Source organism: Cyprinodon tularosa, unplaced genomic scaffold (assembly GCF_016077235.1).
Source record: "Cyprinodon tularosa strain WSP-4 unplaced genomic scaffold, ASM1607723v1 ctg312, whole genome shotgun sequence".
Classification (NCBI taxonomy): Eukaryota; Metazoa; Chordata; class Actinopteri; order Cyprinodontiformes; family Cyprinodontidae; genus Cyprinodon; species Cyprinodon tularosa.
In genome coordinates, this window is record NW_024039022.1 from 811,976 (window position 1) to 831,107 (window position 19,132).

The window sequence follows — 19,132 nt, forward strand, 5'->3', positions numbered from 1 at the left end:
TTCTTATCTCATCTGTGCTAGGATAATTCAGTTTTTTAAATTATTGAAGATTTTAAGCAATCTAGTACTTGAGTTCAGATTTGCCTCTTAAACCCATTTTATTTTTCAAAAGAACAGCCACCAAAGAAAAGAGCAACCACATTCAGAGAGGATGTACAGAACAGCTCAGTTATCCAGGCTTCATAAAGCGAAAACCACAGGGATGTTCTCATTTTATTCTTACTTATTAATTTATTCTTATTTTGGCCCATTGAATATGTTAACTTATTTTTCCATCACACATTCCAAATAAAACATCCAGAGAAGCGTTGGCTTGTGTCATGGTGAGTTTTTATAAAATCTACAGCCTCCTAGAAGGTCTGAATTGTTTAGCTGTTTTGATAAAATAATTAATGAAAAAAATAAATAAATAAATAAATAAAATAATGAATGAAGCTTTTAATCCTTAGCCTATTACCAAATATTCATACACAGTGTAGTTTGCATGGGATTTGATTGCACTAGTTCATGTGTCAGTGCCTGTAATCCACTGATAACTTAGTAGTTTCCCATTGTTTATTTTACTTAAACTGCAGAGAACAATTAATAAATAAAGTTGTGGAATTCTTAGCTTACAGTATATTTAAGATGCAAGTATTTTAGTAGGGCCCATTCTGCTTTACTTCAATTCTCTAAAAATCAGAATATAGAAAATAATATATATTGTGAGAAAAATGTTCCAACTAACTACAGATCACTTATTGTTACTCAGTAACATTTACTGTGCTATACAAATCCCACGTTCTGACACTTTATTTCTTTAGTTGGATCCTCTGAAAACTTCCAACCTATCCTGATTGCCTTTTGATCGAACTATTTCAAAATCTCACCTCAAGGTTTGGTGAAAATTTGGCAGCCCAGTGACATCCTCAGAGCAGTCCGGCAAAATATGATTACAACATCCTTATCTGTATTATAGTTGTGTCTTTATTTAGATGATGCACTATATACTGTAAAAGTTTAACAAACCCTTAGCAAAAAGTAGTATACTTGAAGTAAACTCTATTAAGAATACTTAAGTATAAGTATAAGTTTAGAAAGTATACTGAACAATGTACTCAGTGTACTTGAAGTATTACTACAGTAATACTTCTTCGAACTAAATTGGGACAATTTTAAGTTTACTAAAGTATGCTTAAAGTATACTAACAGTATAGTAACAATAAAGTAAACAATAGTATAGTCAAGTAAACTTGTCTATACTATTGTTTGGTTTATGAAATATAGTTTAGAATAAGTAAACTCTAAGTGCACTGCCTGATTTTAAGTATAAAATTAGTGCACTTTTAGTATACTTGAATGAACTACTTTTTGCTAAGGGAAATCTAAACATAAAACTCTACATTTATACATTTATACATTATATTTTACACATTCAACCCCTAAAAATGGGCTGCTGGAAGAAGGATAGGATCCCATTTCTGGGACAGATCAGTTATAGTCATTATATAACAAAAGGGATAGAAATGCATTAATTATCTCGGAAAAGTTAGATTTCTGTTTAGCTCACTTTTTATGATTAGGGAGAGAAAAAAGTCAATTTGTGCTTTTTCATAAAACAATCAATGTACTGCGGTTGAGCGTGTGCCACTGAACTCATATCCGATACAAGGAGAGCAATATTTGACTCTAAGCTGTGTTAGCGCTGCCATAAGTAGTTTAACTGTGACTTTCAAAGTTGAGATTTTCAATTAATTTAAAGAGTGAAAAGATGTGTCTGTGACAAAATTACAAGCATCCCTCCGCTCATCTCTATGCTAAGTTAGCTTAGGCTAAGCTAACTGCCCCAGTGCTCATCCTCACCCACGCTAAGCGGCTGTGGCAGCTAACTTCTTTGTGACCAAGAAAAGTAGATACCAACAAAACAAATTCCTCGAATGTAAGATATCTGACTTTTGTTTAATCTGTGTTTATTATTCTTTGGTTATTTTTATTTATTGTGATATTAATTAGTTATTTTTCCAAAGGCTAGCTTATAGCTGTTAAATGTAGCCTACTGGCAGTTGGTGCGAAATCTTGGTTTGTTTTCTGAATTTTAGTTAGCTTTTTTGATTCTTTAAAATTCATAAAGGTTATGTAGATTACAGCTTGGCATCATTTTCGGTTTTAACATCCTTACACTAATTATATAAGATCTGATATATTTAAGATGACATGCGTAGCAAAGATGGTAATGGTTTGCCATTAACACTTCTGGCACGGTTTAGTGAATTGGAGAATATTTATGAATGTGTTTCTATGTGAGTTTATTTTTCAAAGTACTTTATTTTCTAAAGAGCAAAAAAAAAGTTGTCACTAATATTAGTTAAGGTACCTTATCTAATGTGGGTGATTGGCTGCGAAAGAGGATGCCATTCCATTTTTTTTCAAATTTTACTTTCACCTAAAACACCAACTTTGTCATTCTTTTTCCAGCAGGATTGTTTTAAAAACCTTTGTGTATCCCTATAACCCAACAAAGATTCCTAGATTTATTCTCCATAGCATGAATTCTACATGATTTTCTTGTCGGTTGGGGTCACAGTGAGCTGGTGCATATGGGCTTATTGGGCAAAAAGCGTGCTGCAACTGGGACAGGTTGTCAGTACAGTAAAGGCACATACGAGCATGCACACACACTATACCTAATAGCAATTAAGAGTCACCAATCAATCCCACATTCATCATTTTAAACTGAGCCGGAGAGAACCTGCAAACTCCATGCACCTTAGGCTGACTCTTTCTCTTGGCAAACTGTGCCACAATGTTCCATATCATGAACTATCACCTACTTTATTTTGTTCAAAGGCTCCTCTGGTTAAACATAATTTATCTCTACAACTATTGTCTTGTGTATCTTTTAGTACCTTCTTTTGTTCAAACTGTATGTCTATTAGTTTCCTCTCCTAATCTGACACAAAAAGAGTAAAAAAATAGATTTGTCTTAAGATTACACATTTTAATCTCTAGGTAAGCTGATGTAAGCAACTGGTGTTCAAGAAGTGATTGATGAATATCAAGAAATGTTTTTCATGTTTAATTTATAAAACTTTCCCAAACAAGAAGCATAAATTATACTACTAAATGCTGTGTTGTATTGATTTATACTCCATCCCAAAAGGATTCCTAAGTTGATTAAAACTCTTCTCTTTTCCCCTCTTGTTTGCATTCTAGAGGAAGTCTTTAAGAGATCAGTGGCTGATGGAAGGAAGTCCATTATCTCCCTTGTCACCAAACTCCCAGAACACCTTTTCGTCTCTGTGGGGAACTCATGACCAGGATATGGAAGAGCAGAATGACAAGTACTGTGTTAGCATAGAGATAAATGCCACATCTTTTACTGTCAACATTTTTTCAACCCCTCATATTTTTCTTCACAATCATCTGTGTTGCTCTGTAAAGAATAATAGCATCACTGTTTTCACCCGTACTTACACAGTTGTGTGTCCGTCTCAGGTTGCAGTCGAGTGACCAGCAGGCGACTGTGCAAGCGGATCATGGAATGGTGAGGAAATCACTGAAGCACACATACACTGGGAGTATGGACACAAAAGAGGGGTGGGAATACGTGTAGAACGTGTTTGGTGCATCACCTTCCATTAGGGAGGAAATTTCCCACACAGCCTCTCTCTGGCTCTCAGCCATGTATAATGCATGTCGTCGCTCATTCTACCTTTGATGTAGCACTTTCTGTTGAAAAGCAGGAACTTTATGAATGCACGGCATCCAGTTTCATAAACATTACAGAGCTTGATCCACCCTTGAATAATTGTTTTACAAGCAGTTATGTGTTTGTTCAGCACCTTGCTTGATATTGGAGCAGAAATGCTGTCTGAAGTTTTCTACTGTTGCTCTAGGACGTCTCCTTCAGTTTCTCTTCATTACATCAACCTTCAGCTTGAATTTTCAATTGAAAGATGAGAGACATTATAATTCATTCAAACTCGGAGGCAACATTTTTATATATATTTTAGCATAATTCTTCTGAAAAGCAAGTGAGACTGATAATTTATTGGGAGGTTTTGATATCTGATGTTAGAAGGGGTAATAAAATGGTTGCTGTTTCTGAGAAGAGCTGGAACTGTGCAACTGTTTGCTTTTTTGGACGACGCAGAAGCCTGTTTTAAATGCCAGGGATATACAATGAAGCCACAAATATTTTCATAGATGATTCATGTTACAGATACAGATTGGACAGTCACAAGGAGAATTGTGTTATAAAATAAGAGTCATATTTTTTTCTGACAAGCCATGAGAGATTAATCTTTTCAAATGCTTATTATAGACATTTTCCCTCTTTTTACCTCACAGGAGGCTGAAAAAGTGTTTGAAACCCGAGCAGGTGAGTGGAATTAAATGAACATGAAGCTGACACCTTTTCAAAGTGTTTTCCACCTCTACAGGATTATCTCTTTACTCTTTCTTTATATTGTTTCTACAAATACAGGTGCTGGTCATAAAATTAGAATATCATGAAAAAGTAGATTGATTTCAGTAATTCCATTTAAAAAGTGAAACTTGTATATTATATTCATACATTACATACAAACTCATATATTTCAGATGTTTATTTTGTTTAATTTTGATGATTACAAATGACAACAAATGAAAATCTCAAATTCATCATATCAGAAAATTAGAATATTGTGAAAAGGTTCAAAATTGATGGCCCCTGGTGCCACACTCTAATCAGCTAATTAACTCAAACCACCTGCAAAAGCCTTTAAATGGTCTTTCAGTCTAGTTCTATAGGCTACACAATCATGGGGAAGACTGCTGACTTGACAGTTGTCCAAAAGACGACCATCGACACCTTGCACAAGGAGGGCAAGACACAAAAGGTCATCGCTAAAGAGGCTGGCTGTTCACAGAGCTCAGTGTCCAAGCACATTAATAGAGAGGCGAAGGGAAGGAAAAGATGTGGTCGAAAAAAGTGTACAAGCAAGAGAGATAACCGCACCCTGGAGAGGATTGTGAAACAAAACCCCTTCAAAAATGTGGGGGAGATTCACAAAGAGTGGACTGCAGCTGGAGTGAGTGCTTCAAGAACCACCACACACAGACGTATGAAAGACATGGGTTTCTGCTGTCGCATTCCTTGTGTCAAGCCACTCTTGAACCACAGACAGCGTCAGAAGCGTCTTGCCTGGGCTAAAGAGAAACAGGACTGGACTGCTGGTGAGTGGTCCAAAGTCATGTTCTCTGATGAAAGTAAATTTTGCATTTCCTTTGGAAATCAAGGTCCCAGAGTCTGGAGGAAAAGAAGAGAGGCACTTCATCCACGTTGCTTGAAGTCCAGTGTAAAGTTTCCACAGTCAGTGATGGTTTGGGGTGCCATGTCATCTGCTGGTGTTGGTCCATTGTGTTTTCTGAGGTCCAGGGTCAACGCAGCCACATACCAGGAAGTTTTAGAGCACTTCATGCTTCCTGCAGCTGACCAACTTTTTGGAGATGCAGATTTCATTTTCCAACAGGACTTGGCACCTGCACACAGTGCCAAAGCTACCAGTACCTGGTTGAAGGACCATGGTATCCCTGTTCTTAATTGGCCAGCAAACTCTCCTGACCTTAACCCCATAGAAAATCTATGGGGTATTGTGAAGAAGAAGATACAATACACCAGACCCAACAATTCAGAAGAGCTAAAAGCCGCTATTAGAGCAACCTGGGCTATCATAACACCTGAGCAGTGCCACAGACTGATCGACTCCATGCCACGCCGCATTGCTGCAGTAATACAGGCCAAAGGAGGCCCAACTAAATACTGAGTGCTGTACATGCTCATACTTTTCATGTTCATACTTTTCAGTTGGCCAACATTTCTATAAATCCTTTGTTTTTATTGGTCTTCAGTAATATTCTAATTTTCTGATATGATGAATTTGAGATTTTCATTTGTTGTCATTTGTAATCATCAAAATTAAACAAAATAAACATCTGAAATATATGAGTTTGTATGTAATGTATGAATATAATATACAAGTTTCACTTTTTAAATGGAATTACTGAAATCAAAACTTCTTTTTCATGATATTCTAATTTTATGACCAGCACCTGTATAACCTGCGTAAATACAAAAAATTCGTTTTTAAATAGTTATCTCAGTGATTTGCAAGGTTTTTCCAAAGCTTTTCTCTGTCACAGCAGAAATATGCATGTTTTAGAACAAATTAAATCAACGCAAGTCTAATATTTTTAGTTTATACAAAGATATACGCCTGCTGTATATCGAAATAAGCGTTAATAAGCATAAGCTAAGTGGTATAATGATACGGAGCCGCCTTAACAGGAAAGACTATTGGGCTATTTTAATACCCTTGCCATATATTTGTGCCTTTATTTTAGGGTCTGGTCATAAACTGTTTAATTAGTGTCAAAATTGTATATTTTGGCCGAAACCATATAAAACATCAGAAAGAGGTGCATATCAACTACTATGAAGTGATAAATGGAGATGAGGGTTTTCCATCACTCTGAAAACGTTCTTCTGATTCTTGACCTGCTGGTTACCAGATTGTAACGGCCAAATGTAGTTAATTTATTTTTATCATAGCAGTATCGCCATGTTTAATTCTATCCTCTTGTATTTACTAAGGTTATTTTGTTACATTCTTTGCATATGAATACAATTTATGAACCAAAACATAAAAGGAAAAACACATGTATTTTTACATGAAATCTCAAATTACTTTTTAGTTGATTAATCAGATAAGAAATACTTTCTGATGTCCCTTTGTGCATTAAAATTGCAATAATTATGTAGCCTGAGAAGCTCTTACATCAGGTATTTATGTAACTGAGAAGCAGAACGTAGCTTTCATCCATCTGGACACCTTTTTATAATGCTTGCATGTTCATCTGTCCAAATCCATCTGACCTTTCACTAACGCAAATACACTTTACTGTCTATCATCACAGCAGCTCTGCTTCATTGCTCTGCTGACTCATTTTATTCCCTTTTTTTTCCATTTGAAAGGAATGAATTTGAATGAGAGCTTCCTAAATTAATGACATAGATGATCCTTAGTACAGCTTTGGTCCCTCCTTGTAGCATCTCATGGTATTGGGTTATCAAAAATATAGATGTGTTGATTAAATCCACTACTGTAATACAGTTTATGGTTGTAGTTCAAAATGTATTTTTCTTTCTTAGAAATCAACCACATTGTTTTGGAGAATGAAGACACCATTCCATTTGGATCAGGTGAGTAAAAACAACCTTTAGGAAAGAAAATCCCAATGCATCAAATTACATCCTGATGCTTTATTTCAGCTACGAATCCTCCGGTCCTTCGATCAGCAATCAGAATCAGCAATACTTTAATAAATCCAGAGGGAAATTACTTTTGTTACACGCTCCAGATACAAACATTTATATATATGTATATATATATATATATATATATATATATATATATATATATATATATATATATATATATATATATATATATATATATATATATATATATATATATATATATATATATAAACAATTAATCGCATGAATTGTGATTAATCGATTATTGAAATAATCGGCAACTAATTTAATAATCGATTAATCATTAACTGGAGTATAGAGACTGTAAAACATGCCTTTAATTGACAGAGCAACTCACTTAGAGCAGTAATTATACAAAAATTGTAAAATATATATAAAACTTTTTGATCTAAGATAAATGTTTTCATCTCTTATTATGTTCTGTCCAGAACTGCACAAGTGGAAAAATTTTAGTTCACCTGGTTTGATTTTGTAATGAACGAATCTTTGGCCAAAAAAAACAGGCGAGTCTCGAGTCACCAGTTCTCATGCTGACCACTTCATTAAAAAATAAAATTAATTACTAAATCAAAAGATTCATTTCTACATCACATCACATTTCTACAATTTTGGAAATTGTTTGCTATTGTCTGCTCTTGTTACCACTAGGAAACTGTTATTACCAGTTGTTTTAATCCCCAAAATAAAACTGATTAATACATTTTAGATCGCTATAAAATATTTAGAATTACAGAATTTCTAACAGGTAAGCTTAAGACCACTCAAAATCTCGACTATGAAAGGCGCTTGAGATGGATGGCATAAGTTCTTGTATACGTATTAAGGCCATATTTGGTTATTTCCCAGGCAAGCAGAATTTTAATATTTAGCCAAGAGCACACATAGATCTGGTCTGGGGACCAGTGCATTTCATCTCAGTTGTTTGAGGATGACATGGTTCTGCTGGTCCCCTCCTCCATAGACCTACAGCATAGACTGGGGTGTTTTGCTGCCAAGTGCAAAAGTGGCTGCTATCAAACCAGTTCCTCTGAATTCAAGTCTACAGCCCCATTTATACTATCATTTTGAAACCGTGCCGAGAACGGTCTGAGCACGGTAACCGAGACAACTAATGAGTGTAAATGGAATGCAACTTAACTGGATCGTTCCAGACACAACTGAACCGCACTAAATCTAGTACTAGTTCAACAGTAGGGCTCGGTGCGGTTCAGTTGTGGCTCTGTTCTCTGATAACAACAAGAGTATGAGCAGACCGCATCATCTAAGAGGAGCTCTGTCATTTGGAAGAGGTTGAGTCTCCTCCACATCAAGAGGAGAGAGCTGAGGTAACTTAATGAAGCGTTCAAATATCCTCTGAACGCTTCATTGGAAGGTGTTGCAGGCATATCCCACTAGTAGAAGACCCTTGGAAATGACTACAACTGTTTGGTTAATTGATCCTCCCTGGCTGCTCAATGTTAGAATTGCTTTATATAGATGAGATCCAAGTGTCTCCTCACCTTCTACTTTGAAGAAACTTCTCTCTGTCCAGAACCCTCTCTGGCACTTTTTCAAGGCAGTTTTAATCTGTTAGAAAAGTAGGACGGAAACCTTTAGAAGCTCTAAAGCCTCAGCTGTTTATAATTGTATTACACTTAAGATCAGCAGACACCCTATGAATGGTGCAGCAGTAACACACAGCAGCATCGACATGGAGCTCAGCGGAAAATCTCCTGTCTCTGCTCTTTTTAATGTTAATTTTATTGCATCTCCATGCCAAGCTGGCTGTCATCATGATGGTGTTCCTTATGGATGAACCTGTCGGTATGTGTTGGATCAACAGATCTCAAGACATTTGCATCCTAAAGACAGTGGGTGCAGAGGCTACGGTTCACAAAATGGTAAAACAGTGTAATGAATTTGAACTCACACAGGGTGCCAGAGTGCAAAACCTGCATTTTTTAAAGGGCAGCGAATATACGGATGTGTCAGATGCACGGGATATGGGATGCACTGCAAAAAAATTTAATCTACATAAGTCATTTTTTCTTAAAATATGTGTATTTTATTAAGCAGGAAAATTAGACATTTGGCCAATGGAGCAAGAAAATTTACATTTGTCTTTCAAGTACATATTATCTAATTATCTTATTGGCAAACTGTCTCATTGACCCACTTAAATTGAGGGTATAATACACATAATATAAAACATTTTTACTACTAGGTCATTTTTCCAGTGTGGGGACGCTTTTGAAGAAAGACGGAACTTGAAACTAAGTCTGCCCTTCCTTTTATATTGAAATCATTCAGAGTTAATGTCTCAGCTGTCCAACCTGACTCTCAATTTGCAGCCTGGACATAAAAAAAAGTGAAATACTGGTGATTTAACACCTAAACACACCAAACAATTAGGTGCTAGCAGTACTTTATGTTATCAGGTGAATGTAATTGTGTGTATGCATGCCATACACATCTGTGCAAAGCTTAATTTCAATGATTGCATATATGCGCTAAATTGCACCAAATAACAAATGTGAGTACAGAATAGCAGAGACCATTTTTATGCTCTACTTTGAAAACAAATAGTAGGTGAAGATTTAGGCCCCGTCCACACGAAGTCAAAACGAACACGAAACGCTAATATTTTCCAGAACGTTTGTCGTAAAGACGGAGACGTAAAATAAATGTGATCGTCCACACGAATGCATGAAAACGCTGCAAAATGTATGCCAGGCCTATAAGTGGCGCTGTGGTGCCAAAGCAAAAATAGGCGACGAAATGTTGGGGATGCGCACTAATATTTATACATGGTTGCCCTGCGGGTCCATTTTCGTGGTTCAGTCAAATTCAGGTGCTGAACTATGTCGTCTATATTGCTCTGTTCTTCCTGGAGATATTCCAGAAGAAGAAGATTCTGTTGTAAGCCCGACAGCAGGGTGAGTAGCATTAGCAGCAACCATTCAACACAGTACGGCGCCATTGTTGTTGTGATACTGTGTCGCGCATGCGTGTTTAGAGGCGACGCTATGACACATGCGTGTAAAAAAAAAAAAAAAATGCGGTTAGAGCTTAAAGATGGAAACGCGAAAACGGCGTTTCAAAATCTTCCCACTCTGAAGGCTGAATAAAAAAAAGATCGTTTACAGACCCCCGAAACGCCGGCTTCGTATGGATGAGAGGCTGGTTTGGTGAAAAATTTGTGCGTTTAGGCCAGGGGTTGGCTTCGTGTGGACGGGGCCTTAAAACCTGCTCTTGTTGATGCAGCCTTTCTCCAATTAGCATCAGGGGTCATTTGCATTTCAATAGTGACAGTTAGCAAGGCGGAGTGAATACACAAACTTTCAGAGGGCAGGGGAGCTTGCAGGGAAACCTGAACTTCCCGGTACTTGCAGCTGTATCTCCCACTTCTGTAATCTCCAACGCTGATAATGTCTTGTTGTATCTTATCCCTCTCGGCATCTGTTATCATTTTTGCTTTTTGAAACTTGATATTGGACTACTCTTTATTTACACCCGCTGCTGGAGAAGTTGTCTCCCTCTTTACTTGTGAGGATGCGCAAAATCTCACCTTATTGTAAATACAGATAACGTTCTCTTTAACAAACAGGCAGACCAAAAACAATGCCAACAGAATGCCATAATTCACCTAGAAAACCTTTGTATGCAACCAAAGTACAATAAGTTACTGTTGTAAAAATTCGTAGTCCCTTTTAACATACCAGCAATTTATATGTGACATCTAGCTGTAGAAATATCAGAAAATCTAAGAAATTGTAAACTCAACAATGAAATCTCATAGGTGTGTAGACAGTGGGAGCAGAGTCCCTGCTGCTGACAGTATGCGCATAATAACTCGACTCTGTTGAAGCCTTAGGTTTGCAATTGCACAGATTAAATAAATTATTTAATGTATTTAATATGTTGCTTTATAAGATATCCTTAAAAAGATACGTGAACTAAAGCCATAAGGGGATGGACATGTTCGGCCCATCATCCTGCTCCAATGCGCCCCCTGGCTAACCCGCTACCATTGGTAGTGCAAGGCAGAGTGGAGCCATTGTTTTGTGATGTGCAATCCAAATTCCACCACCCGAATGTTGCATAGTGAATTAACATAAACCGGATTAGGCATTTTTCAAACCCGTTTTTAAGTTTTGATGAATCTGTGGGAATCTTAGCCACCTGCTGTGATTTAGTACTACTGAAGCCCACAAACTCCTTGGTTTGAGTTTGACATTTTGAGGAGTTATATATACATATGTGTTTTTTGAGGGGCTGGATTGTTAAATCTGCATTAGGTCTGCTCTAAAGACCAAGGCGAGAGTGCTAGAGGAAAAAAAAAACCTCCAGACTTTACAACTTCATTATTACTTTAAAGATTTTCCCGTTTGAACTGCAGTTTTATGTGTAATGCTTTAAAACTGATTAAAATCCTGCACATCCAGCAATAGATTCTACATTAACATTAGTGCTGGGGGGAAAAATACGATAAATCGATATTTTGTTCTCCTTTAAGTTACGATAAAAAATGACTAGTGACATGAATTACTTTCAAAAACTAGCATCAAAATGAGCGCACTGCATGTTCCCAGACAGTTTGACGATGATCGCAAAAGAAAGATGAGGTTCTAATGCTCTAAAGAGAAAAATAACTGTGCACAAAGCACGGTTATATTTAATCTCTGTTGCAAAGAGAAGCTCACTGCGCTCCCATGTATCCCTACAGCCTGTTTTGATATTTATTTCATTTATAAACATGCAACAATATTTAAGTTCATTCTTTCATTCTATATTTTGGTTTGTTTTCTGCTATCTTGCTTGATTTAATAAGCCTGCATAGACGTTTTTTATAAACAGGTTTGCACCTTCTTTAAGACACACAGACCTCCTGAAGATTAGGTGAATGTTTCCAGCTAGAAATATCCCACAGTGAGCTAGTTATTTACTTGTGATGAGACATCTAAAAACAAAAAGTGGTGAACTTCTTTCACTTTAATCTGTGGAAATAATAGGAGTGCATTGTTGAAAAACTAAATCTTCATTAACAGAAAATTTGACTAATCGCCCAGCCATTAATTAATAAATGACTAATCCAGCCTTTCTTGTATTTAAGGAATGTAGGAATCACACTTTGAAAACCACTGCAGGAGTTTCACCACAACTTGCTTTTTGCAAGTGTGTGCATTTGTGTTTCCTCCTTAAATAATTTACATTCTCTCCCAGCTTCTAGTCTTTTGTAATGTAAATGTTCCTCTCTTATTAATAATGCATTGACTGTACACCTAAGACAGATTTTAGTATGTAGTATTGCTATATAAAGGTGCCATCCATCAATAGTTCATATCAAAGCACTTAGTGCTAACCCGTGTCCACTCTAACTGGGACGGCCAATGTGCTTTAGATTTTTCCTCCTGGTTTTTGGTCTCAAGCTCTCAATTTTAAGACATTTTTAACATTCCCTGAGGTGCTTCTTCCACCTCTAAGAAGTATAAGCCTCTATTAATTAGTATTGAGCTGATGGCCTGTAGCTCACAGTGTACATGTTTCCTAACTTTACATTATCTATGCATTATTTAACAGATAAAAGATGAATTTACTTTTACCAGTGAGGCATTAAGGTTTACGAATGGAAATAAGTAATTGCAGTACAGCACATTGGTAAACCATGAATAAACATGAACCACCATGCTGCAGGGTTTCCAGGTTAAGCTAGAGTCCATTTTTAGATTTATAAAGGTGACCTGCTGGGGAAGGACCCTGCTGCAGGTTGTGGGATCAGGAGGGGCGCATTAAACGTCCGACTCAGTGGTGTAGGAAGCATTTGAAAGGTGAGGGGGACACCTTAGGAAGGGGAGGAGAGGCTAAAGTGCAGTTTACCAGCTACATGCGGCAGGTATGTGCTTAGATTCTTCAGATTACCAGTCCACGTCACCAGCATGACTAAAAACGTGAGAAATTATCTTAAAATATAATCATCTAATACAAAAAATTACATTTTTGATCTCAAATGTTATTTTTTCCTTCATTTTGTACCTAATAAACTGTTAAAAAAACTGAAGCTTTTTATTTTAATATTTAAATAAAAGAGAGACTTAGGCTACTTTCAATATTCTAAGATTAGTTGCCTCTTTATTGCAAATCAAAACATTGTTATCCTAATTTACACCAGGCTACAAACTAATTTGACTGCAGAACATCAACCAAAATGATCTTACTGCTGTTCATCAGATTTATCAAGGAGTTCAGTAAATTTATCCAAATTGTAGCTGACATGTTGTAAAAGCAGCCCAGGTTACTGCAGGTACGTGTTCACTGTCTCCTCTCTCCGTCTTCCCCTCACCACCATCATTTATCAATCACAGCTGCTCCAGCCTCTGTCCTGGAAAATATCTGCTGCTGTTTGACTCATAATAACACAGGACAGGTGATATTATTAATATTATCTGACTCCAACTTGAAACATATTTTCATCTGATCATTCTTCTCATTTCATCCAAATGTGTAATCCAAAAAGTCCGGCTTCCATCCTTCAGAGAATTTAATTCTTGGTTGGAAATTTGACAGAGCCTGTAATTCACTGCAGACCTTGATGCTTTTCATACCATTTGCTCTCACAGAAAGGGCAGTTACTAAGACTCCCTGCTGAAGACCGTGTGATTCAGTTAGAGACCAACGATGGAGGACAATTGAACAAAAAGGCAACTAAAAATCACTTGTTACCAGATTTAATGAGAATTCTATTCATCTCCCATTTATATATATATATATATATATATATATATATATATATATATATATATATATATATATATATATATATATATATATATATATATATATATATATATATATATATATATATATATATATATATATATATATATATATATATATATATATATAAATGGGAGATCACACTGCTGTAACATGGATTATGCCAGCTGCAGCTAGCTTGTAAAGCTGGATATCATTTGTTATTTGCTTATTATTTGATATTTCATACAAATAACCACAGTAATGTGAAATTCTAAAGAATTAGGACAGTTAGAAGCCTTTCAACAAAGATCTTCAGCAGACAAGAGATGGACTAAAAAAATAATTGTGAAACTATAGTCCCTCTCTTAATGGGCAATAAAGTTTAGTATTTTTAGAATATAACAGAAAAAAACTTTTGCAGAAACTGCAAAGGGAGACATCAGCCTCTGTCAATAAATAAATATCCTAAACCCTTTTATGATTACTTCATAGCTCTTTGTTAATATCTTCGCACCGTACTACTCTTTATCTCTTTAATGTAATGCTTAATTTGAGTGCTTTATTACAATACTACTAACAGATACATTAAGTGACAGGTTTCCATCAGATTCCATTATTTTCTCATTTACTTCATGATATGATGTTGAATGTGTCTACATTAATATACTTACAAACTGAACAATATAATGGTAACAAAAAAAAATTAAATGTATCCATTAATAATGATAATCTATAATGCATAATTTTGCTAATCATGCAGGGAGGAAGATTTTAAGGCAAAGAATACACATTTAATACATACACACAATATAAAAGAAGGGCTCATAAAATCTACAAGTGGTTGCTGGGGGAAAAAAACGCTTGTTACATGTTGGTTATTGTTTATCGGCAGCGTTTAAATTTGTATTCCATATACATTTGTTTTGTTGAATTCATGATGTATTTATCGACTGTTTTTTTTTCTTACTTTCAGAAAAACATGCTGATGAAGACAAAAGGAGTCAGAGTCCACTACAGGGTGAAAATGACGTTGTTTTGACCAATGGTGGAGGCAGAGGTGAAGAAAGCAACGATCACAGCTCCTCTGGGCAGAATGAAGACATCACTGCACCTTTTGGAGTCACAGAAGACCCTAACAACATCAGGGTGGAGCCAGAGCTAAGTGTTACTGTGCCTGCATGCACTCAGGATCCCCATGCCAACAAGAACGAGGAGGAGGAGAAGGGGGAAGATGAAGATGGGACAGTGGTGATAAGAGCAGAGCCTGTGTACATCACTGATGATGGCTCTGGGGACCTTTCTTCTCTGAAGAACCAGCAGGAGTCCACTTTGAATCCAGAGGGAGTCCAGGAGATCATACATGCTATGGAGGAGGTGTCAGAAACAGAAGGAGCTCCAGAAACTTCACCAGAGTTGGAGACTGTAGAAGCAGCTGAGCTCACTGTCAAAGCACAACCATCATCTGAAGATGCAGGAGACATGAAAGGAGGGTCAGAACCAAGCAGCAACACAGAACCTGAAGGGGCAGCACCTGAAGGCCAGGAGGAGAAACCAGAAGATCCAGACAGCCCACCATCGCATTTACACACAAATACTCTAGAGGGCGCCACAGTGGCTTATGTGCCTACCTATGCTGAAGCTCCACTATCCCCTCCTGCGCCACAGTCAGCAGCAGAGACCAAACATCAAGCACCAGCTCCTCCTCAGGAGGCTGAGGAAGCTGTAAATGTGGAGGAACCTGAATCCAAGCTTGGTCAGTTCCAGGAGGTGCAGCTGACTGATCCTGAACCTGGAGAACAGGAGGCCCTTCTGCAGAAGCACCAAGCCCCCAACCTGAGCGCAGAATCTGCAGGATCAAACAGCCCTGTCAGCTCAGAGACACAGAGCCCAAACAAAGCTAGCCAGGGAGAGAAATCCCCCAAACAAAAAAGCTGCCAATGCTGCTCTCTAATGTAACCTTTCCTCCCATCGCCCTGCTTTGATGCATCCATTTCATTTTTCCTGCACCTGTCAACCTCTAACAGGATGCATCTTCTTAGGACTGATATTATTGGGAACAACCGTGTTATACAAACCAAACAGCATGGAAGACTCTTCTTATCCCACATGTTGCAGAAACCAAATGTTATTTGCCTTAATAAATAACTATACATATCTGGTAAAACACATTTTCTTTCCTTTAAACACTAATTCCAAGTAAATCTGTTCCCTTTCATGTTTTACTTTATCTGGAACAATGTAGAGGCGTCATATGCAGTATTGCAGATATTTGAAAAATATCAATTTATTCTTGAACACCTGGAAGTATGAATTCATTGTTTGTGTGAATTGATGTACATACTGTAAACAAAACCGCCTGTGGAACCACAGAGCTCGACCTCACCGCGGAGTGGGGTCATAATTAAACTAACTTCTGTTACTTACTCTGTGTTACTTATTATTGTCTCTGCAGGACCTCATCTGTTCCCATTTTTAAAAAAAACTCGTTTGAAGCCTAATTTGCTCAAATTAGGCTTCTACCCTGTACAGCATTTTAATAATTTTTATAACCATTAAACTTTTCCACATATTACAAACATCAATGGTTTTTATCGGGGTGTAAAACATTCTTGGGGTTTTTATTTGTTTGTTTTTTTATAAATAAAAAGCTGCAAAGTGGCTTATATCTGTGTTCAGCTCTCTTTAATTGGATTCCCTTAAATAAAACTTGGCAATTACCTTCAGAAATGAACAAATAAAGTAAAATAAGTGAACTTTAATCCAAAAATAAGTCCAACTGTCCTGTGAAGACCTCAGAGGTTTGTAAAAGAAGATGAACAAACAGCATCATGGAAATCGGGGAGAGGTTTGAAACAATGTTAGCTTATAAACCAAAAATCCATGCTTTTGTGTCTGTAGGAGCACAGATCTATTCATCTAGAAAATTATTTGTGTAAAACTAAAAAGTTTAGGAAAATGAGCACACCTACAAAGACATGAAGTTAAAATGTAAATTTAGAAGACAATCATCAGCTTCATATAGACTATTATCAGCTTTATATTTATATATATATATATATATATATATATATATATATATATATATATATATATATATATATATATATGAAGCTCTAGCAGAAGTTCAATTGAAGAAACTCTGACTTACCTCCATCAATCAGAAGCTGATCCGTCTCTGAAGCGAGCCAATCAGCTTCAGACTACTCCACCACGAAGCCCAATCAGCGTCCTGCTTCCACTTTATAAACTCCCTCAAATCTCACCCCAGCCGCTATCCTGCAATCGCAATGTCGGATTTCGATTCAGACGACAATTCACCCACCTCCATCCCCTTCTCCGCCATCGCAGCTGAATCGTCCTTCATGACACGACTTCACCTCAACCTCATCAGAGAGTATTAATCCCAGTTGTCACCATCCCTCGTCTCATCGCACTGGTCCGGCAGAAGACCACCATGTTGAGCCCGGTTCTGCCAGAGGTTTCTTCCCAAAGGGGAGTTTTTCCTCTCCACTGTCGCTTCATCCTTGCTCATCATGGACAGTTCACGGTACCTGCATCACCAAGCAAGACCTCTATATCCCGAGTCTGAGTGAAGCCCCGGCGTCAGCTCCCTCAGTCTTCTAGTCCCACAATTCTGCCCAGCAGATCACCTTGTCAACCAGCTCGGATCAAACCACCACCAGTTTCAGGCCGGGGGGAACATCCCTATTCACATTCATCTACTCATGCATGTTAAAGCATAATTCAGCATGAATGTTCCTGCCGAGGTCTGAGCGCCAAAGACTATACTTTCTTATCAATAAATTCTTCTAATTATCTTTTCTCTCTGTGTGAGTTTTTCAGATTGAAATATATATACATGTGTGTGTGTAGACAATTACTGATTTTGAGCTAAGATTGTACCAAATTAGTATTTCAATATTTTATGCAAAACAAATGAAATACATCTCTGGTGGGGTACTTATTTTTTATTACCGGTAGCAAAATTCCAAGCCTCTACACACATAATGAAGTTTGACTTACAAAATGTCCTGAATGACAGATCTACACAGTTAATTTAGGGAAGCAAAGCGCAGCCTGAGGGACAGTTGGTTCAACTGAACAAGAATTGTTTGATTTTGGCCAACAACCACATGGAAGCATTTAAATAGAGTACATTTTCATTTTTTAATAAGTCATCTTAAATTTGAAAATATTTGTAACTACAAGCAGGGACACAACTCCCCTTTAAAGTCCCATTACATGTGCCCCCAATGTAATTTTTATTTTTATAAAAATGTTTAACTCTGCTAATTGTGTTTATTAATGGATTAATTACATAAATAGCTTTATTTGAGACTTTCTTCAACTGCTCGCTTTCTGTTCTTATCAGCTGTACCTCTGTTCCATCTGTGGTGAAGGAGATACAGCAAATAGAGGAAATTTAAACCATGTTGGTTTTCTAGGTTTTTGCAACCTCACTAGTTTGTTTATTCCTACCTGATGCTATTTCTGAGCTCCTCTTTAGCAGAAAACATCACCAACTTCAAGTCTGTGTTTCCCTTACCCAATGCCTGTGTTCTTCTCTGTTAAGTCAGATATAAAAACAAGCACTATTTGCTGTTAGTTAATGAATTACTCAGTTTACTAATGCTCTTTTTCTATATAGATTATATAAAAAAATAATCACTTGGTCTTAGGAAGCTGTCTTTAAATTTTGACCTAATATTAAACCAATCTAATGCTTCCCCTGTCTGTCCTGATGCCTTCTTCTCTTTCTCTCCATCCTTACTGAGTGGAATTTATTTTATACCAAGGTGTTTTTAAAAAAGACGCTTCTTCTCCACATCAATAAGAGTTATCTGAGGTGGCTCGGACATGATGCCCCCTGGATGCTTCCCTCAGGTGGTGTTCCAGGTATGGCCCAGCGGACGACTCATCTAATGTTATCATTTGTGGAAATCAGTTAGTGACTTGTATGGAAGTCTAGTTTTTTTTTTCCCTTGTTTTGTATTCTGCTCTGAAAGGCAAGTGAAATGTTTACGAAACTTTTGCGTTTGTTCATGTAAAACTTTTTTTGTCACTAGAGGCACTGATGTAATAAAACAGTCACTGTCG

At 36.9% G+C, this 19,132-nt stretch overlaps 1 protein-coding gene across 2 annotated transcripts in view; it reads left to right on the forward strand.

The window, feature by feature from the left end:
- palm3 (paralemmin 3) overlaps positions 1-16,177 on the forward strand; it is a 71,825-nt gene extending 55,648 nt beyond the window's left edge. For both annotated transcript variants that reach the window (XM_038292458.1, XM_038292456.1), the window contains exons 4-8: positions 3,193-3,320; positions 3,475-3,523; positions 4,330-4,360; positions 7,172-7,222; positions 15,009-16,177. In XM_038292458.1, the coding sequence (XP_038148386.1) occupies positions 3,193-3,320; positions 3,475-3,523; positions 4,330-4,360; positions 7,172-7,222; positions 15,009-15,991 (1,242 nt within the window). In that variant the 3' untranslated portion in view covers positions 15,992-16,177. The remainder of the gene's footprint in view (positions 1-3,192; positions 3,321-3,474; positions 3,524-4,329; positions 4,361-7,171; positions 7,223-15,008) is intronic.
- The last annotated feature ends 2,955 nt before the right edge of the window (positions 16,178-19,132 follow it).